We start from the raw sequence: 23129 nt of genomic DNA, 5'->3' as shown, positions 1-23129 counted from the left end.
TAGAGACTAACAAATTTATTTGAGCATAAGTGTTAGTCTCTAAGATGCCACAAGTACTCCTTTTCTTTTTGCGGATCCAGACTAACACAGCTGCTACTCTGAAGTCTGTGGAAGAAACTTATTGGAACATCTCTGAGGGTAAGATTTTATCTATATTCAGTTTCTTAATGTATTAGGCTTAGACTTGCATGTTTTATTTTATTTTGCTTGGTAACTTACTTCGTTCTGTCTGTTATTACTTGGAACCACTTAAATCCTACTTTTTATATTTAATAAAATCACTTTTTGCTTATTAATTTACCCAGAGTAAGTAATTAATTCCTGGGGGAGCAAACAGCTGTGCATATCTCTCTATCAGTGTTATAGAGGGCAGATAATGTATGACAATTTACCCTGTATAAGCTTTATACAGAGTAAAACAGATTTATTTGGGGTTTGGGTCCGATTGGGAACTGGGTATCTGGGTGCTAGAGACAGGAGCACTTTCTAAGCTGTTTTCCGTTAAGTCTGAAGCTTTGGGGGGATGTGGTTCAGACCTGGGTCTGGGTTTGCAGCAGGCTAGGGTGTCTGGCTCAACAAGGCAGGGTTCTGAAGTCCCAAGCTACCAGGGAAAATGGGCTCAGAAGTAGTCTCAGCACATTCGGTGGCAGTCCCAAGGGGGTTTCTGTGATCCAACCCGTCACAGATACAACTTGGAAAAATGGCTGCTTTAGTGTATCTGGAGATATATAATCTGAAATCTGCAAAGCAGTTATGCCAGAAGAATTTAGGGTGCTATCTAACAGCAAATTAGACTTGAGTTTGCAATGCAATATTGCAGGGAAAAAAGTCCAATACCGTTTGGGCCTGTAACTTTCTATGATTCTATGAAGTCAGGTGTAGTGTCACAAAAGAGCGTTGTGATAATCCTCCTCTCTGTGATTCTCAGGCAACTGCATCTGGAATATTGTGTTCTGCTATGGGCATCAAATTACCATAATACTGTTGACAAACTGGAAGGAGTTCAGAGATGAGTAGGCCTGAGGGATTCATTTACTAAGAAAGAATCAAAATATTAATTATGTATAGCTTGACTGTGCTATGACTAAAGGGCACATCGTAACAGTCCACAGATATTTGAAGGGTGTAAATATCTAGAAGGGAGCAAGCATAACTTGGAGTAATGGGATGAAACTAAGAAGGGGAAATTGTATCTGAACATTAGAAAAAATGGCAAATCATTAGGGTATGGAATAGACTCCCTTGGCAAATGATGGAAGCCTTATTTTTTGGCACATTTAAAACTAGACCAGACAAAGTTCTAGTAAGAAAATAATAGGAAACAAACCTGCACTGGCAGGAAGCGAGATTAGCTAACCTAATGTATACCTCTAATCTCTAGATTCTTGGATACAGTTTCCCCATCTGTAAAATGGAGATAATAAACTTTAGCTATTCCACAGTAGTATAGTGGGATTTATTAATTAATCATTGTAAAGTCTTTTGAGATCCTCAAATCAAAGATACTATAGAAATGCAAAATGTGATTATTATTATTAATCATCATGTCTATCTAGAGAGAAAGGGTGATCTTGTAGCTACTGCACTGACCTGGGTTTCAGGAGTTCTAGGTTCAGTTCCTGGGTCTGCCACAGACTTCCATGAGGAAGTCACTTAATTTCTCTGTTCTCTGACTGTAAAATTGGAATAATTATACTTTTTTCCCCATTTGTGTCTATTTAGATTGTAAGGTCTTTGAGGCAGAGACTGCCTCTGCTATGTGTAAGTACAGTGCCTAGCACAATGGCACACTAATCTCACTTGGGGTCCTAAATGCTTCAGTAAAAAACAAATAATAAAAAATAATATCATGGTGTCAATAAAATGTGTGATGATCTAAAAATGTGTGGTTTCAGAGTAACAGCCGTGTTAGTCTGTATTCGCAAAAAGAAAAGGAGTACTTGTGGCACCTTAGAGACTAACCAATTTATTTGAGCATAAGGAGTACTTGTGGCACCTTAGAGACTAGCCAATTTATTTGGTTAGTCTCTAAGGTGCCACAAGTACTCCTTTTCTTTTTGCTAAAAATGTGTCAGTCTCAACAGGAACATCAAAGTCTGTGCATCGCGGCATATATAGTCTGTGGCTGGCTGCGCACATCTCAAATAGCACTGACTAGATGAGTGGGCCCCAGTGCTTCTGAAGGAGTGAATAAAGGACAGACAGATAGGTGTATTAGTTTTGACAATATGGCGAAGGTCTGAAAAAAGCAGCAGTCTATGATCCCATGCTGGGTATTTACAGCTTCTTGCATGTGAGAGAAGATACAGGATAGGTATCTGATTGATCAAGTGACAGAAACTATTGCTCCTATTAATATAACTGCAGCCCAGATGAAAGAAAGGTATCAGAGGCTTTGCAAAAGTCAGCTGTTATCTTCTGAGGTCCCAGAAATGGGCCAGGTGCTCACAAAACAAGTGAAGATACTCTCCCTGCCCCGTTTTAATTACTGCTCTGGGCATTAGCAGCACTATGCTTGTCTTTGGAAGACTGCCTCCAAAGCAAATGATTTTAAAATCAGAGCACTTAGGATGGAAAAGATTAGATTTGGGAGTAGGGGATGTAACCCTCTCCACCCACCCTCTCCAACAATCCAACCTATGTCATAAGGATTTGTCCCTCTGCATACTTTTATAACATATTCTGGGTCAGGAGGAGCTTATGGACCAGAGAGTGACTGCTGTGAATGTTTGTCTTTCACTCTGGGAATTGCTTTCATAGGCGCTAACATCATGGTAACTTTGCTGAAGTTTATTCTATGCTGCTTTGCCTTATAAATTCTATCTAATCACCACTTTCCGCGTACCATAATACATACCCCTCTTTTTCCTCATCTTTATTTGTCGATCCCTTAAGTGACACAGATCATCTGTGTGAAACACAAGGCTTGTCTACATGGATGTCTAGTTTGCTGCAAGCTGGGGTGTGCATTTACCCCATGCTAACCCTCTTTCAAAAAGGACTAGATCAGAGCTCACTAATGAACTGTTAATGCACGTCAGTAGGGTTCACATGGACAGCTAGTCTGCGGGAGATTAGTATGAAGCAGACCGACTCCCCAGCTTGCTGCGAACTACTTGTTCATGTAGACAAGCCCACAGTGTCCAACGCAGTTTCTTTGCTTTATCTGTTTTCACTGTGAGTTGGAGACTTTTTCCCATTTTGAACACCCCTGCCTGAGTAATGTGGATTTCACTCATCTCCAGGAATGTGTTTCAATTTAGCATGTTGCTTAGCAACCATGCATTACTAGATCATTCCATTGCTTCACAGTACTTTATGATCTATGCATCGTTTTTGCTCCTTCCAAAAGACTGCTGATTGTTCTTCAAGCTCCGGATCACAAATGGAAAGTAGTGAACCCTCTGGGATAGAAAATGGGCAGTGCTTTCACTAGTGTTTATAAGGGCACCTTATGTATGCAAAATACAACCTTCAGGAGCGTCATTGGATATAGTCATGATGGAAACAGACGTAACCGCAGGATGCTTCTTTTCTTGGTGGTGGTGGCACTCTTTTGAGCCAAAAGGAATAGTCAGAGTTCACGGGGTATAATGAAGAAGAAAGAGATTAAATTAAGCAAGGGAGAATTTAGGCTCAATAGCAGAATGAATGTCTAACAGTAGGGCCTACTAGACAGTGGAACAATTTCCCAAGGAAAATAATTTATAAGCAGACTGGAGATTATATTCTAGCAGTTGGGAATTCTGAACAGTCTAGGGCAGTGGTTCTCAAAGCCGGTCCGCTGCTTGTTCAGGGAAAGCCCCTGGCACGCCGGACCAGTTTGTTTACCTGCCATGTCTGCAGGTTCGGCTGATCGCGGCTCCTACTGGCCACAGTTTGCCACTCCAGGCCAATGGGGGCTGCAGGAAGTGGCGCAGGCCATCAGAGGAGTGAAGTTTTGGAATAGCCTTCCAAGGGAAGCACTGGGGGCAAAAGACCGATCTGGCTTCAAGATTAAACTCGATAAGTTTATGGAGGAGATGGTATGATGGGATAACATCAGTGGTGAGCTGGAGCCAGTTCGCACCGGTTTACGCGAACCAGTTAGTAAATTTAGAAGCTGGTTTAGAACCAGTTGTTAAAGGGTTGGGCAAACTCCAGCCCGCGGGTCACATCTGGTCCCACAGGACCGTCCTGTCTGGCCCGCCTGAGCTCCTGGCTGGGAGGCTCCCCTTGAGAATCCCTTTTTACTCACCCGGCAGCGCTCCTGGTCTTCGGTGGCACTTCGGCAGCGGGTCCTTCACTCACGTCGTGTCTTCGGCAGCACTTCGATGGCGGGTCCCTCAGTGCCACCAAAGACCCAGAGCGAGTGAAGGACGTGCCGCTGAAGACCCGGAGCAACTGAAGGAACTGGTTCTTCAGATTTTGGCTGCTCATCACTGGATAACATGATTGTGGCCATTAATTGACTTTTAACTATTCATGGTAAATAGGCCCAATGGCCTGTGATGGGATGTTAGATGGGGTGGGATCTGAGTTTCTACAGATAATTCCTTCCCGGATATCTGGCTGGTGAATCTTGCCCACATGCTCAGGGTTCAGCTGATTGCCATATTTGGGGTTGGGAAGGAATTTTCCTCCAGGGCATATTGGAAGAGGCCCTGGGGGGTTTTCGCCTTCCTCTGTAGCATGGGGCACGGGTTACTTGCTGGAGGATTCTCTGCACCTTGAAGTCTATATACCATGATTTGAGGACTTCAATAGCTCAGACATAGGTGAGAGGTTTATTGCAGGAGTGGGTGGGTGAGATTTGGTGGCCTGCATTGTGCAGGAGGTCAGACTAGATGATCATAATGGTCCCTTCTGACCTTAATATCTATGAGTCTATATCTATATGTACAGCTAGATACATAGCATTTTGCAATTTCCCATCGTTCAGGGGAAATTATGTTTGGAAGTGATTTAAGGATTCTTGTTCTTCCAGTTGCGGGGGAGGGGGCATATTCTCGGGGCAGAGTTGAAATCACTGCACTTTCTACCCATAGCTCTTAGCAACAGCAGCCTGCTACAGGAATACTATAGCCGTGTACCTTGGGAGACCAGCAGGTACCATAGTTTAGAAAAGAAAATGGGAGGTTTTGATGATAGGGTGAAAATATTCAACCCTCCTAAACTGATGAGAAAGACAGTGAAAACCCATGCGGCAATGCCTGATACTGCTTCACCACAAAGAAAAAATAATAATAATAGTAGAAATAATCTCTCTCCAGCTGCACCTAATGAGGCTTCAATTGGACTTATGGGTTCTGGTGAAGTCACAGAAACCACAAGACTCAAGCTCATATGCTTGTCAGAACCTCAGCATGGAATCCCAGTCTTAATATATGTACTTTAGGGGGTATTGTTTATGGATGAATATTAGCCAGACCTAAAATTAACCTTGTGCTTGAATTAACATCTCCTTCTCTCTCATTTATCTGTCTTAGGTCCCCCTGCTGTATTAGTACTGTAGTACTTCTTCACAGCCTCCTCCCACACCTCATTTCTGATCCTTTTTACCATTTTATTTAAGTTTCTTATTAGCCAGTAAGATATTGTAAATAAAACATCAATGGGCTTGATTCTTCATTGCCTTATATCTTGGGTAGTCATTTATATCTGTGCCGAGAGGGTGTACATTGTTACCACTCTAAGCTGATAGCATTTTGCACCCATTTTGCACAGATGTACTTGGAGTACAGTGCAGGGGAGAATCAGGTCCAGGGAGGCTTTCTAGGATACTGTTGTCAATGGGCCAAATGCCAAGCTCCTTACCTGATTTGCTTCAATGCCAAGTAATTATTGAATCAGCATTTGCAGAGGAAGACTCTTTTTACACCCATTTTCTAAGCTTGCACAGAAATCACCATCCTTTAGAAGCTTTCTTGCGTCTGTAACCATATAGCATTCAGTCATTTCAAGAATGACCAGAAACCTTTCATTCTTACGCAGAAGCCCCTTGCGCTCCTTAGTTACCTTGAAAGTAAAGGCACTGACTGTTCTTAGCATTCTATAGTTCACAAAACTACTTCAGCTGTTAGTCCTGATGTAATGCTGCATGCAGGAAAAGCTCATTACCAGTTTGTGCTTCTGCAAATCAAGTTACATAGGCTGTTGAAATAATCACATACAGAGAAAGGTTATTGTTGTTCATTTGTTTTGAATACCCACTGATGATAACATCAGATTCACCAAAAGCCTTTAATTTGAGCACCACAATATCCACTACATTAAAAAAAAAGCACCTCAAAACACTGTCTTTTCCTACAAAAGAATAAAGCATTAGTTTTGTGTGATAACAATATGAGTGCTGAGACCAAAAATTCGAACAGGATTTTGCCTGAATAAAAACTAACTATGAAGTACAGTAGTTGTTCCATGGAAATTAATGAATGGAGAGAACCTAGGGTGAAAGCCCCTCTGAAGTCAATGACAAAACTCCTATTTACTTTAATAGGGGTAGGTTTTCGACCCAACCTCTCCCCATATAATTTGGTGGGGAAAAAGTTAGCGCACAGGAGATATGGATGGGTTCTATCGTCAGCTCTGTCACAGACTTCCTTTGTGATCTTGAGCAGTTATTTAGTCTCTCTGTGCCTTCCTTTTTCCATCTGTAAAATGGAGGTAAGAGAACTTAGTTTCACAACACCCAGTTAATTCAGTCATATCTATGAAGTTCATAAGATCATCAGATGGAAGGCATATAGAAGTGAAAACCATTGTTTTTTATGACTCGTATACTCCAATTGCAGTATGTTTATGCACATTGTATGTTTTTTTAGTGGCTCACAGTGCAAACCTTCATATCACAGGGTTTACTACTCACTGTTGGAGCACCTCCTTGCGGCCACATCTGGGGATTAGCTCCTGAACATTAACATCAAGTTTTTCACCACAAGGTTTAACAGTACCACCAAAATTTTCAGCACAAATGGGCATTTACAAGTATCTTTGTCATACAACACCTTCTGTTTAGACAGTCTGGTTTGTTCAGTACCCATTGTGTCCTTTAATTCCTTCCTGTACCCTTGCATGTAAATGGGTACTGGCTTTCCTTTTACTACAGTGTTCTGCATAAGTTTTTAATCCAAGCATGTCTTTGGGGCTTTGGTATTTAGGGTTTGGTGAGGTAAGGATGCAGGGGTACCCTGCATACTGGCAGGCCCCTTATGGAGCTGTCTCCCTGCCCCAGGGCTGTGCATATGCAAAAAGCCCATTTCCCCTCTTGGGGTCACCCTGTGGGTGAGTCCTTCCCATCCCCCTTTCTGGAGGATTGGGACTTGAGCTCTCTTGGTTAAAGGAAAAGGAGTACTTGTGGCACCTTAGAGACTAACCAATTTATTTGAGCATAAGCTTTCGTGAGCTACAGCTCACTTCATCGGATGCAACTGTATCTCACAAAAGCTTATGCTCAAATAAATTGGTTAGTCTCTAAGGTGCCACAAGTACTCCTTTTCTTTTTGCGAATACAGACTAACACGGCTGTTACTCTGAAACCTTGGTTAAAGGAATCTACCTGCTGATTAGGGTTAAATGTTTCGATCAGCAGGGCCTCAGCTGTTTGCTCTATGTTGTCAGCTAGGGGCAAAGCTTCCTCCTCCCTGTCAGCCAGGTAATTTGCATGTTCCCAGACATACTGCTGGTTGTTTGGATGTGGATTTAAAACCACTGTAAACTCTAATACTGGGCTCTGCCATAAAGAGACAGCATCAGTTTCTGCCAGCATGTTAAAACTGATGTCTCGGTGACTTACAGTTACCAACTTCTGCTTCCACAAGGAATCAGATGTGTCTGAACCCCACTAGGGTACTACAAAGATGTCTTCACTGGCATCTGGCAGTCTACTCTCAGAATTTGAGACAGAGGCTGATTGCCTGGATGGACAGGTGCTGAATCAGCCACGCTATCCTAGGTATTTGCCCACGTGGGATCAGCATGAGGATATTCATGTGCAAACAACATTACTTCCTCAAGATGCTGAGTAGGCAAAGACACCTGGTTACAGGGCTGCCTACATTCCATAAAATTCCCTTTTCCCCTTCTGAGGCCCCTTTTGAGAAACCTTCCTCAGTGGTCTGTAAAGTGAGTTCAGAGGGACTGTGCTCATTTGCAGAACTCTGGCAGTTAGCACTTGGAACAATTCTCTCAGCAGGCAATCTGCTACAATGGTCCCATCAGGAGTTAATTGGGCCAAATAACTCCCATACCCTTCAGGCACAACTACTTACTTGCAAACCTCACCAGGAAGCATTTTTCCTGAAGGAGCTTCCCCAAACAATAATCCATTTTTCATTAAGCTTTGATAAAAATGCAATACTGTTTAAACATGCTGGGCCTTATTCTCATTTACACCACTCTGGCAATGTAAAGGTACCTTAAAGTGGGTGTACATTTCATTTGTTTCCCCTGAAAGGCATCTTTATGCTGCCAAAATGGTTTAAATGAAAATCAGGCCCACAACTATTTAAACCTCCCATATGTGTTTGTATATAAATAGATCCATGATATGGGGGTGTACCTGCTGTAATTCTTTGTGTGTGTGTGTGTGCAATTATCAGATTAGATCAAACACTTGCATGCTTGAAATTAGCAAGTTTAATTAATAAATGTATCCGCAGGCGTTTGATGTGTAATACTTGCAGAGATGGCACATAGCAGATGTGCATGAGCTACAGTTGTCCAAGTAATGGGATTATGTCTAGTTTAGTAGCTGTGGTACCTGAACTAATTTGTTGAAAGTCATTCCATATCGAGTACATAATACTCCATATTTCCATATTTCATGTGAAATTCATTTTTACAGAAAGGGACAACCTAGGCCTTCAGGTAGGACTTTCTTTTTCTTTGTTGACCTGAATGGACAAAAGATTAAATGTATTTGGAAATCTTATTTAGGATATTGGTCCTATAATAGGCAAAGTAGAATTTGAAAAGATGAGAGAGCTGCGGGAGGGGCTAGAAGTGGCTATAGCCCAAAATTTGCCTTATCTCTCCCGTAGCCACCCCTCCCAGCACAAAATTCAACCGTTATGCAGAAGAAAGGGTGGTATGGTATGGTATTGCCATACTTACTTCTGTGCTCCTGCTGGCAGCTGCACTGCCTTCAGAGCTGGGTGCCTTGCCAGGAGCAGTGGCTGCCACTCTCTAGCCACCCAGCTTTGAAGGCAAAGTGGAGAAAGCGGCAGCAGCTAGCCAGGCACCCAGCTCTGAAGGCAGTGCTGCCATCAGCAGCAGCAGAGAAGTAAGGGTGACATATTGAGCACGGGGAAGGGGTGGGGGCATGGAAATAACAACAAATGGGAGGAGGGAGCATGCCGGGAGAGAGATTGGGAGGAGTGTGCATAAGGGAAGGGGATCACAGACGGGGAAAGGGGAAGCATTCATAGGGGAGGGGGATCACGGAGGGGGGAGGAGGGCCTTGGTTAGGGGAGGGGAATCACAGCAGGCGAAGGATGCATAGGGGAGAGGGCAACACTGACAGAGGAAGGGGGGCATGGTTAGGAAATAGGGAACATGGACAAGGGGTGGAGAGCCCCAAACAGAGGAAGTGTGGGTGGGGGTGGAGTTCCAGACAAGCAGGCATCATGCAAGGTGGGGACTGCCACGTGGTGGAGTGGTAACGCTCAGCCCAGTGCAGGACACTGCATGCTGTAAGGGTGGCACAGGGATGGGAGGCTGTGGCAGAGTTGGGAGCTCAGGGGATGCTGCTGCTGTTAGTGGGGTGGGTAGGGGCCAGCAGACACCATGAGGGGTCCAGTCCCACCACTGTGGCAGTCTGAGGGCACCAGTAGCAGGCTTGCCAGGCACTGAGCTGAGCTGTGTTGCAGGGCGGGAGGTGTGAGGTGTGGAGAGCTGTCCTCAAGCTGCAGGTCTGGAGGCCAGGTCAGCTTCAGGCCCCTTCCCATGTGTGCTTCAGTGCTCCCATATGTGTGCCCACAAGATGTAAAGTGCAGCCCCTGCAATTTTCTGTCTAGCCCACATCACACACACACCTGGGAAGAGGCTGGCACTGCTCCTGAGAGTTTTTCTTGGTTTGGCAAAGGCAGAGCTAAGAGAAAGGAGGCGGATGGGGGAGCTGGAAGCAAAAGGAAAGAAATTATTCTGATTAGTTAGAAAATACACATTTAAAGTCAATAAAATTTAAATTTTAGCTCCAAATTAAAATTAAGAGGGGACCAAACTGCTCAGGAGATTGGCAATGGGCTAGGGATCCTTTCACGTCTAGGTCACCAATTCTAATCTAGCCCATAGTAGTAGTCATGAACACAGGTCATGGCTATTTGAAGACACACACAAAAGACATTTTCTACTCTAGGGCTCTTGTCATCTAAGTCAAACAGACACAAGGTAGACAACACACACTGGAAAGCCCAGATGAGGGAATAACTACAGTCAGGAGGGTTTTTTATTCTTATTTTATGTTTTATATTATGTACTGCTTGAGGGCATCCTGGAAGGCAAGGAGACTTTAGAAGACACATGAATGAAAAAGTAATTAGTGGCTTGGCTTGACCTATGCACAATGAGTTATTGGCCTCAATCCACTTCTTAAGGTCACAGTCACATGTCCCGATCACATAAATTGCCATCACAATTGGTATTAATTAGTATGTTTATTTCAGTCTCATAGAGAAGCCAAAGATTTAGTGGTCATGGAGGCTGAAATCCCCAAAGAGACCTATGGGTTCCCTATTTGATGTATCGCAGTGTATTGTGCTATTGGGCCTGTATTTAAAAATGTAAGGACCCTGAAAGAGGGACACTATATTGAGATTCTTGCTGACACAAGAGCAGGGGTGAAAATAACTTAAATGACTTACCGGTACACAGGGCGGCCAGGGTCCGGGGCAAGGCGGTGGGAGGGGGATGGCTCTGCGTCCCTGGAAGGGACGGGGACTCAGGTGGAAGGGGCAGGGCTGGGGCCAAAATCCCACACAAGGAAGTGGGAAAGGTGCCTGCACCTTAGATGGGCAGTATTCCATGCTCCGAGTTACCAGCAAGGTGTCATGGCTGGGTTGTGGGCAGCCAAACCTAGAAGTCGAAGCCAGAGTCCACAATCTTGAGACAGGAGTCAAGAGTCGGCTGGGTCGGGATACTGGGAGGTCAGAGGCAGGAGACAGACAAACTGGCAGTCGAAAATCACACGTTAGATGCCAGGAGATCAAGCTGGGTCAGAATGCCAGGAGATCAATCGGGGGAAGCAGGAGCAGATATAGCTAGCAGGAAGCACAGGGGGCACAGTCTGGACCAAGCTGAAACCCAGTTGTTCAGATGGCTTCCTGTTCCTGATGCTAGCTTAAGTAAGGCCAGCAGGTCCATCAGCCACTCAGGGACTCAACCACTCAGACCTCGGGGCAGAGCCTCACACTGGGCTGGGCTTCATGGGTTTCAGGTAAACTATTGCCAGCAGGCTGCCAGGTGGAGGGTTGGAACATGGCTGCTCCCATGACCCTTGCAGGCCCTGGTTTGAGACCTGTGGGTCATGACAAAAGGGATTGGTATGAAGAAGTAGGCATTCTCCTCCCCCTCCCCTGCTGATCAGAAATGGGAGGAGCATGCTGCACCATAGGAGATGTATAGGTGGTGTGCTAGGGTAGTCAGCACACCTCTTGGGGACTTGGGCAATATTGCATTCCCTCTTCTCTGCTCTCCTTACAGTGGGAAGGGCACAGTGTAATTTTTCTAAGCCATTCTATGTTTGTATCTTCTTACCCAGCTCTCTGTGTTACTATATTTTGGCAATTTTGTCGTCTTGATTTTAGATGAAGATCTTTGACAAAAATAAAGATGGACGACTGGATCTGAATGACTTGGCAAGGTAGATATTAATGGTACTGTTATGATTTAGTGGCTCCTAGCAGCAGACCTGGGCAAGCTGATGGTTTATACAGCAGAGGCCTGAGTTTGAATTCTTCCTATGTTTCAAGTGACATTAGGCAGTCTAGGTGTTTCTATAGCATGGTCCCCATCACCACAGCATCCAAGTGCCTGATGCATTAGAGCTCTAAGGAATGCCAGGATTTGCCTCCCCCTCTCTAACATGCCCTAGAATACTTTGTACTGGCTGAAGAGGTGCTTCAAAGGAGGTGACATGGCAGCAGATGGAAAGTATTAGAAGGTTCTGGACTGTGTATATAGAAGTGCAGTCAAGGAATAACTAAATATGTAGAGAGAGGTGCCTTGATGTCACCTCTGCCCATATAGATATATATAAAGTGCCTCCCTTGTAACATGCATACTTAAAGCTGTCTCTTAATGAGGAGAAAATGTATTTATTTATTTATTTATTTATTTTATATATATATTCAGCTATGCCTTGCCTGCAGCTCTATACACAGTCCAGAATCTTTTAATACTTTTCCTTAGCTGCTATGTTACCTCCTTTGAAGCACCTTTTCAGCCACTACAAAGTGTATGTGTCTGTCTGTATGTATGTGTGTGTATATATATATATATATATATTCACTTGTGCCTTGACCTCACCTCTATCCATGCACTCCAGAATCCTTTAATGCTTTCCATTAACATTTAGCTGAGAATAATAACCCAGAATTCTTTAATACTTTACTTTCTGAGACACACATTGAGAGAGAGAGAGAGAATGAAAAATACCATAGGGAGGCCATTATTCCAGCTTCCTCTTAGATATGGCTCTGTAAGTGGTCTGCTGATAACACATATGCTAGCTGACTCTTAGTAAAATGAGTTTAGTAGATTCCCTCCAGCTTAGAGTGAACATTTGTCATTTGTCACATCCCAAAACCTCCAGTGAGGGCACAATTTGACATAATTGGCATCCTGTGCTCAGGAGAATCCCAGAGCTGGAATAGTAGCTGGAAAGAAGGGCTTTTAGTAGTGCTTTAAGGGGAAATTTGTACATTGTCAGTGCTCAAGACAGTATTACTTTGCCCTTCACTTTCACAACCAGGGAATTCATCCATGAGAAGATCTCTCTCTCTCTCTCTGTGTCATATATGTATTCCACTGATTCCACTTTAAAGAGCTAGAGAGAGAATTTCCTTTAATTCAGTGCAGCAATCCAGTTACAGAGGAGTAACTGGACAGTAGCTCTCACTTTTAAGGCTAACTGCCTCCACTAGTCCTACCACTGGAAATGTTCTGTAAAGGTCATTAACATAAAGAAGTCCATTTTCAGAGCAGTGAGCCAAAGGATTCGTACTACAACTCCCCACAAACAGAGAGGGATTTATGGTCACATCACCCATAGATCTCTCTGAAAGTACCTCCTTCTTAAGACTGCTATAACCTACAATTTTGCCTTCTGGACAAGTAGAACTAATGCGATAACCAAAAAGATCATAATTTAGATCTCTCCCTTTAGGATTTTGGCACTTCAGGAAAATTTCCTCCTTCAATTTAAGATGGATGTAAGTAGCACTATTTTCTAATGCATTCATTCTGCTTTCTTCAGCTGAGATAACTCAGCCTTACCTCAACCCATTATCATTTTTTCCCCTGCATTCAGGCTTGTAGTACAGAAGAAAGGAAGAACGATTTTGAGAAAATCTTTGCACACTACGATGTTGTGAGTTCTGTGGGGTGTTTTATTACACTGCAGTTTAAGTGGCACATCTGGACTTGCGCTCACATTCATAGAATATCAGGGTTGGAAGGGACCTCAGGAAGTCATCTAGTCCAACCCCCTGCTCAAAGCAGGACCAACCCCCAATTTTTGCCCCAGATCCCTAAATGGCCCCCTGAAGGACTGAGCTCACAATCCTGGGTTTAGCAGGCTAATGCTCAAACCACTGAGCTATCCCTCATTGGGTGATGCTCCATTGTTCAGGGGAAGCAGTGTTTATAGAATCACAGAAGCAATGCTGGCCTTAGCTCTGGGCCCTTCAAGCAGTTTTGCACCACATGCATGTCTCACCCCATCAAACAGAATGCCACCTTCAAAACCCCATTCATAGCTCTTTTGACTGCAGCACCAGTGGGGCACAGTAGAGACTGAATTCCCTAATTGTCCTATCTCACTTGGAAAGCGGCACTTCAGTGCCATTTCCTGCCTTCACAGGACTTGTAGGGTAGTCACCACAGAGCCTCACAAACAGCTGAGGGAAGATGTCACCACAGTTGGAGGGGAGAGGAGAAATCACAGGTGATGGTTTGGGGGATAGGATTTTATGGATACATAGAGTTTTGGGGGACCTGATGGGTAGAAAATATTACTATATTTCTGACTTGGTGAAATGCCTTTAATGTTTCCTCTGTCTTTCAGAGTAAAACAGGAGCACTGGAAGGTCCAGAAGTGGATGGGTTTGTCAAAGATATGATGGAGCTTGTCAAGGTGGCTTCAGGATTCTTTGCATTTATTGTTTCCCGTATTTTTTATAGGAATGACATGTTCCTGATTTGCACAAACCTTTGAAAATCTGGAATCAGATTTAGTCATAAGATGAAATTAATTTCATGGTCTCAGCATGAACACTATTGGACATTTGTCCAAGTCACACTAACACTGTCAGACATACAGTCTGGTATAATTCAAAATGACCAGCAGTTTCTTCTTAATAGACACCTAAGATAGTTTATGTTCTAAATTAGACAGACAATGCAGTTTGACAAACACTAGTTGAAGGTTCAGTCTCTGACTGGTACATATACACACTTTTTTCTTTGGTCAAGTTCATGTAGGATTCAATGATTGAAGGGCACTGATTTAGCTGTCAGAGGTAAGGGGGAAAGAGGGGAATCCTGCATAGACAGTACCTGGCTATGTCTTTTCTTATCAGTTCTATTATGAGTGCAAAGGAGCCCAATCCTATGAGGTGCTGAATGTTCAGTTCCCAGTGAAGTCATAAGTAGAGTGAGTGAATAATTGATTTTTTCGATTTGGTGGCCAAACCAAATCACACAGAATGTTTCAAATGTTGATTTGAAATGACATTTGCTCCAGGTAACACTGAGGTGATGGTAGTAGGTGGGTAGAACAACCAGAGGAAATGGTGGAGATTACATCACTTCCTTCAATTACAGGATCTTACCCACCTTTTATTACTGTGGTTTGCAGTCCAGTGGGGGAGGGGATGTTAATCAAGTCTTCAGGTGTTATTGGATGTGCAACCCTGGTCAAGACCTTGTCTACACTAAAAATGGTTTGCTGATATAGCTATCCTGGCAAACTGCCATAGTGGGGACCAGTTTATACCAGCTAAAGAGAGCTTTTGCTGGTATAGCTTCGGTGAATGAAATAAGCAAGCTATGCCAGCAAAAGCACTTTTTTGTAGTATAACTGCATCTACACGAGGGCTTTTACAGACATGTCTATGTCAGTTAGGAGAGTGATTTTTTTTCACTCTCCTAACCAACATAGTTATATCAGAAAAACTTAAGTGTAGCACAGATTCAGATTCCATTTGTGCTTGCCAGGAAAGTGATAATCTTTTCTTTAGATGTGGCCCTTGCCATAATTGTCCATGTCTTTGCTATCTCCATATTGAATTAGTACATATGTGTTCTGCATAGAGCTACATGTGAAAATCATCTGGACTCTTCAGCTAGTGCAGGCAATGCCCTGCCTGTTTACTGGTGCATCTCACAGACAGCAGATTATAACTGCACTGACTTCCATTTCGTTTCCAGGTGCAATTTGAACTGTTGATTTTGACCAACACAGTTTCAATCTTGGCAACCTTAGGGTATGTCTACACTGCAAAAAAAAACACGGCAGCAAGTCTCAGAGCCCAGGTCAGTTGACTCAGGTTCATGCTATGGGGCTAAAAATAGCAGTGTAGATGTTTGGGCTCAGGCTGGAGCCCCGGCTTTGAGACCTGACAAGGCAGGAGGGTCTGGGAGCCCAGGCTCCAGCCCAAGCCCAAACGTCTAGACTGCTATTTTTAGCCCTATAGCACGAGTTCCACAAGCCCAAGTCAGTTGACCTGGACTCTGAGACTCACTGTGTAGACGGACCCTTAGAGGCTTTCCATATGAAACTGCATTTGAGATATGCTTCAGCTAAGAGCTACCCCAGTTTAGAATCATCATCAGAGTTTGAACTTTCAGCATTGCAGCACAGACTGCTCCTACTTGAGCTACAGGGCTAACTGTATTTGCTGGCAGCAAGGGAAGGTTGTTTGAGAATGGTTGTGGGGGAAGCCCAGCTTGGCCGAGTGCTCTACGTGTTCCCCACCCCTGGAGTTTGGAGAACTCCTGTCCTATGTGTTGTCCCCAGAGGGGGGAATGGCTTTTGGTGCCATGTGCTGGGTTTTGGTGGATGGCTGAAGGAAGCCCAGCCAGTCTGTCTGTCTCTTCCCTCCCAGGAGTTGGGGGAGCTCCTGACCCATGTGGTAAACCTAAGGGAAAGGACGTAAATGGACCACTGGGGCTGTGCTCTGGATCAAGAAGTTAATAGAGAGGGAGCCTGCCTGACCAGTCTTCCCTTCCCCCTTCCTCTACCTACAGTTAGTCCAGTACTTTGCTGGTGTTCCCATTGCAGCATGTGCTGGTACTGCTGCTTTGGTCCAGCCTGGGAATGTGCAATGACTTTGGCATGTTACCAAAACTTTCCTGAGGAATGTCAGAGAGAGAAAGGAATTGGCAGTTTTAACACTTTGTACCTCAGCAAATTCTGAATGGCGTGTCCTGAGAGAAAGAAAAGGCACTTGTGTAGCCCAAGAGGATTTCCCCTGCCAAATATCAAAGGTGTTCTGCAAACAATGGAGGTGGGGAAGCTTCTCAAAGAAAAGGTCCCAGGTATTCTTTATAATGGAAAGTGCTAGGCAGCCTAAATATAGGGGGGTTGTTACCAGCTCCTCCTATAATAAAGTGTAGTTAATCAGGAGCGTATCTTATATCAGTTAAGAATCAGAACTAGTCTTTTATATTGACTGTGCGTATCCAGAGACTAACCATATGGATTGGATATGATGCCATCTGCCTTTCAATATCTGAAAGGCTGATGAACATCAGTTCTTGTTCTTCCATAACCTGTACTCCATCAACTCTCAATCTTTTTCATCCCACCATTTACACACAGTTAACTGTTGGCTGCCTTTTAGCCTTGTGTATGTGTAGCCAATAACAACAACCACAACAACAACGAAAATAGCAGATACCACTTATCCATGGAAATATATAAAATGTACTTTTGTAAATTGGTCTCAGATGAGCAGATACGCTTTCAATAACCTGTTTTCCACATTTGCCACGGTGCCTGAAAAGGTTGTGAAGACCTTAGTAACCAGGACAATGACTGAAACAAAGAAAAGAAGACACTTGGTCATGTGCTGTGGGAACATTCTTCCCTCAAGGGATTTCTTCATCATCATCTTCCTCTTTGTAACCATGGCTGAATCTGATATTTTTGACACCACAAATTCTGTTCTCATTGTGAGACTGTGAGAACAAAAGAAAGATGTTAATGCAAAGAAATGATACAGCACTATTGCAATACAATGGAAATGTAGCCATTAAACTAAGTCTTCTAAAGTGTGTTAGCCAGCCCATGGTATTTCAGGATTGTTTAGAGCAATAGAATTAGTCTGGCACATAGTACTAACTTAGAGAATATTTATCTATCACACACATTCCACAAGGCACAATGTTTGTGCAAAAAAACAGGGTTAAAGTACAGGATTGGGAGTCAGGAGAGCTGGGTTCTGTGCACAGCTTCGCAGCATGTTTTGCTGTGTGATCCTAGATCATTTAACATCCTTGTGGCAGGGAAAACACCACAGCAGCCCAACACTTTAGCATTTAATTTCAGAAAGGGAGACTACACAAAAATGAGGAGGTTTTTTAAACAGAAATTACAGCACCAAAAGTTAAATCCCTGCAAGCTGCATGGAAACTTTTTAAAGTCACCATAATAGAGGCTCAACTTAAGTGTATACCCCATATTAAAAAACATAGTAAGAGAACCAAAAAAGAGCCACCATGGCTAAACAACAAAGTAGAAGAAGCAGTGAGAAGCAAAAAGGCACCCTTTAAAAAATGGAAGTTAAATACTAGTGCGGAAAATAGAAAGGAGCATAAACTCTGGCAAATGAAGTGTAAAAATATAATTAGGAAGGCCAAAAAAGAATCTGAAGTACAGCTAGCCAAAGACTGAAAAAGTAATAGCAAAAAAATGTTTAAGTACAGGGGCAGGGGATTGGGGTGCAGGAGGGAGTGCGGGGTCTGGGAGGGAGTTTGGGTGTAGGAGGGGGATTCTCATCAGGGGCAGGAGGTTGGGGTGAAGGAGGCGGTGTGAGGTGTAGGCTCCAGCCAGGAGGCGCTTACCACAGGCGGCTCCTGGCTGGTGGCCTGCCTGCCTGCCTGCCTGCCAAAGCCCCAAGCTGCTCCTGGAAGCAGCTGGCTGCTAGCACGTCTTTGTGGCCCGTGGCAGGAGAGGGACAGCATGTCTCCATGCGCTGCCTGTGCCTGCAAGCGACGCCCCCGTAGCTCCCATTGGCTGGTTCCCGGCCAATGGGCACTGCGGGGACGGTGCTGAGGGTGGGGGCAGCGTGCAGAGCCACCTGCCCCCTCCCCCCTTCGGGCCTGGGGCCACAGAGATGTGCTAGCAGCCAGCTGCTTCCAGGAGTGGCGTGGGGCCACGGCATGCAGGCAGCCTTCCTGAGCCCTGCTGCGCCACAGGACTGGCCCAGAGTTGGAGATCGCTGCCTGTGATTTATTTTTGCAGGGTCCCCCTTGAGCCAGGGCCCTGGGCTGCAACCCCTAAAGTCCCTGCCTTAATCTGGCCCTGGGACTAATAACTAAACTATCATTTAAATCAGCTTCTGTACCAAATGACTGGAGGATAGCTAATGTGACACCAATTTTTAAAAAGGACTCCAGAGGTGACCCCGACAATTACAGGCTGGTAAGCCTGACCTCAGTATTGGGCAAACTGGTTGAAACTATAGTAACGAACAAAATAGTCAGACATATAGATTAACATAATTTGTTGGGGAATAGTCAACATGTTTTTTGTAAAGGGAAATCATGCCTCACTAATTTACTAGAATTCTTTGAGGGGGTCAACAAGCATGTGGACAAGGGGGAACCAGTGGATATAGCGTATTTAGATTTTCAGAAAGCCTTTGACAAGGTCCTTCACCAAAGGCTCTTAAGCAAAGTAAGCAGTCATGGGATAAGAGGGAAGGTTCTCTCATGGTAACTGGTTAAAAGATAGGAAACAAAGGGTAGGAATAAATGGTCAGTTTTCAGAATGGAGAGAGGTAAATAGTGGTATCCCCCAGGGGTCTGTACTGGGACCAGTCCTATTTAACATATTCATAAATGATCTGGAAAAAGGGGTAAACAGTGAGGTGGCAAAATTTTCAGATGATACAAAACTACTCAAGATAGTTAAGGCCCAGGCAAACTGCGAAGAGCTGCAAAAGGATCTCTCAAAACTGGGTGATTGGGCAACAAAATGGCAGATAAAATTCAGTGTTGATAAATGCAAAGTAATGCACATTGGAAAGTATAAGCCCAACTATACATATAAAATGATGAGGTATAAATTAGCTGTTACCACTCAAGAAAGAGATCTTGGAGTCATTGTGAATAGTTCTCTGAAAACATCCACTCAATGTGCAGCAGCAGTCAAAAAAGCTAACAGAATGTTGGGAATCATTAAGAAAGGGATAGATAATAAGACAGAAAATATCATGTTGCCTCTATATAAATCCATGGTACACCCACATCTTGAATACTGCGTGCAGATGTGGTCGCCCCATCTCAAAAAAGATATATTAGAATTGGAAAAGGTTCAGAAAATGGCAACAAAAATTATTAGGGGTATGGAACAGCTGCCATATGAGGAGAGATTAATAAGACTGAGACTTTTCAGCTTGGAAAAGAGACGATGAAGGGGGGCATATGATAGAAGTCTATAAAATCATGACTGGTGTGGAGAAACTACTCTGAAATAAGGAAGTGTTATTTAGTCCTTCTCGTAACACAAGAATGATGGGCTACCAAATGAAATTAATAGGCAGCAGGTTGAAAACAAAAGGAAGTATTTTTCCACACAACACACAGTCAACCTGTGGAACTCCTTGCCAGAGCATGTTGTGAAGGCCAAGACTATAACAGGGTTCAAAAAGAACTAGATAAATTCCTGGAGGATAGGTCCATCAATGGCTATTAGCCAGGATGGGCAGGGATGGTGTCCCTAGCCTCTGTTTGCCAGAAGCTGGGAATGGGCAACATGGGATGGATCACTTGGTGATTACCCGTTCTGTTCATTCCTTCTGGGGCACCTGGCATTGGCCGCTGTCGGAAGACTGGGCTAGATGGACCTTTGGTCTGACCCAGTATGGCAATTCTTACGTTCTTATCAGTCACTTATGCTCTGGGCGAAATACAGAAATTATGTTAGACTTCCTTATTTAGACTCCCTTAAATCTAATTAAACCCACTGTACCTACGTAGATCCACAAGACCTTTCCCTCATCCTTCTGTCCACTTCATTTGTATCTCCTCCCTCAATGTGTTGCATGTGCTTCAGTCATTCTGGAATTCCCATTGACACATGTTGTTAGAAAAATTACTTAGAGATTTTCTCTCCCAACAATGATTCTTTCTTTTGTCTCCAGCCCAGCATTAGTGGTGTGGACCTGGATAAGTTCCGTCAGATTCTGCTGCATCACTGTGATATGAACAAGGACGGAAAAATTCAAAAATCTGAACTAGCCTTGTGTCTTGGGCTTAAAATGAACCCATAGATTTGAATGTGCTTCACCTATTGTTTGCAATGTTTTCTTTGTAAGAACTTGCTGTTGCTGGTAGAACTCTTTCAGTCCTGTGTTAACAATCTGTGTGATAGGGCTGAACGTGGAAGATATAGGCACCTCACTGCTGTAATGAAAGTGCATTTGCACCAGGATGCCACGGAGTGGAGAATGCATGAAGGGCCTTTCAGTTCAATAACTAGATTCACATTGTTCAGTAGAAGAAATTACGTGTGGGGCCTCTGTATTTTTTACAAATAATGTCCATATCCACAGACATACCAGTTTATCAAAAATGGAGATGTCGTTCCATTACTTCCTTCATAAAATACTGCCACAATCAGTTCTTGGAGTAGGATGAGTCTTTCCTTAAAATGTAAGATTAGTGCTCTCATGCTGTAGCTGCTTTCATTGTCTGATTTTTATGATGACTGCCTTCTATGTGAAGTCACGATATTTCTAAACATGAGCATTGTGCTTTACTTGTGCATACAACATTATAATACTGGATGGATTGCAGTTTATTTGTGCAAGAATAAAAACAGCAATTAAGAAAATACGATAAGATTGGTGCTTATGCATTACTTATGGGCAACCATACATCACAGTTTGATAGTCATACTATACTATGTATATGCTATCTGTCATCTCACAGTATTTATACTGAGCACATCAAGTGGAAAGATTCACATGGTTCAGTAGAAGAAATTACCTGTGGGGCCTGTGCATTTTTTATAAACAATGTCCATATCCATAAACATACCAACTGATCAAAAATGGGGAACACCATTCCATTACTGCCTTCATAAAATACTGCGACAATCTAGAGTAGGATGAGCCCTAGTGGATTTGTCAAGCCTTAGCTTTAAGTATGCCAGACAACAGAGTACAGTGGAAACTTCTCACAGAGAAATCACTGCACAAAATAATTTCACTCTGGGCCAAATCCTTTGTTTGACACAAATCTAAGTAAAATGGCTTTGTGCAGAGTTTCCCATTAAGGAGACTAAGGCTCAGAGTCAGCAAAGCACTTGCTCAACCTGAACTTTATTTTTTTAAATCAGTGGGTCTTAACCATGAGTTTACATGCTTTGCTGAACTGGGAACTAAATCCCTCCCTCCATGGCCTCCGTGACACTATTGGAGCCTTAGGGCCATAGCATCTGTTGCACTCTGTGATCTTCCATTTCAGGGGAACCAACCAGTGGATACATGTGGTCAGTGATGCACTGATCATACCCACAATACACTGTCTGCTCTCCCTTCGAATAATCCCCTCTTTATTTGCAAAGAGAAACCAGCTGAGGAGACGTGTTCAGTATAACCTCTGTAGTTCTGTTGCACTGAGGATCTGCCATATCCAAGGAGGCATGATTTCCCCTGTAAGTGGAAGTTCACTAGATCTACAATGCACTTTGCACATTGCAAAGAACTGGAATGGTATGATTCTGTTCCTTCATATACTATTTACAGAAATGACCTTTAATAAGTCAACGTTAAGTCCTACTGATTTCAATGGGATTACTCATATGCTTCAGTACTTTGCTGAACAGAGGTGTGTTTATTCGTGTCCTTCAGTGTTTTGGTAGATCAGGACCTTAACTCTCAAATCTGATTATTATCATTCTGACAACAACATGGAATCACAACAATAATAACTGAGTTTTAACAGTGTTTCATGGAAAGCAGTAAACAAGAAATCATGTCTTACAAGAATAGAGATGCACTGTTATCCACATCCATATTCATTCATCTGATGAACAATCTGTGATCATGTTGCATGACAACAGACAGAAAGCTCAATAGCTAAGAAACCTGTAAGCATGCTGTACGTGATATATGAGTTATCATGGTCTTTAATAATTTTCTACAAAACATAATACAGGACATAACCAACCACCATTCCATCATATTTCCAAGGGACTAAGGTTCATCAACCAAAATAATTATCCCTTTCCTTTCACTCTTTGTCTTTCTGGCTCTCTTTCTATTATCATGTATTACTATTACTTTCTTAATCTAGTTTTCCATTATTTTAATATCAGAGATATTTCTGCACCATGATCTTGCACTGTTTCATATGTTTAAACATCCAGCTTTATGATGCTGTTGAAATGTTTATATGCTAGGAGGCTAATTCTGATCATATACTAGTTTAACACCACTGACATTACTCCTCATTTACACTGGTATAAATGAGATAGAATTTGGCCCTAGCTTTAACAAAATTTTACTCTAAAATGAAAAATCTTCCAAAGTCTAATATAACAGCACTGCTCTAATTACCCAAACTACATAATAGTTCATCTTTACTGAAGTTCTTTGTCCTGATCCTTTTCACCCTGTAATTTATTCAACAAACAGCAAGAGATAACATGCCATGCTATGCCAATTTATTTCTGTTTCTTTGTACAGATTTATATATAA

General features: G+C 43.1%; 1 protein-coding gene across 1 annotated transcript in view; it reads left to right on the top strand.

Moving 5' to 3' along the window:
• Positions 1 to 21242, top strand: part of SCGN (secretagogin, EF-hand calcium binding protein) — a 52466-nt gene extending 31224 nt beyond the window's left edge. Inside the window, exons 7-11 of the mRNA XM_084619137.1 lie at positions 11784 to 11839; positions 13364 to 13409; positions 13508 to 13567; positions 14264 to 14332; positions 20568 to 21242. Of these exons, the coding sequence (XP_084475263.1) occupies positions 11784 to 11839; positions 13364 to 13409; positions 13508 to 13567; positions 14264 to 14332; positions 20568 to 20696 (360 nt within the window). The 3' untranslated portion in view covers positions 20697 to 21242. The remainder of the gene's footprint in view (positions 1 to 11783; positions 11840 to 13363; positions 13410 to 13507; positions 13568 to 14263; positions 14333 to 20567) is intronic.
• Positions 21243 to 23129: the final 1887 nt, after the last annotated feature.

This window comes from Lepidochelys olivacea (genome assembly GCF_965140295.1).
Source record: "Lepidochelys olivacea isolate rLepOli2 genome assembly, chromosome: 2".
NCBI lineage: Eukaryota > Metazoa > Chordata > Testudines > Cheloniidae > Lepidochelys > Lepidochelys olivacea.
This window is presented reverse-complemented; position numbering and strand designations above follow the sequence as displayed.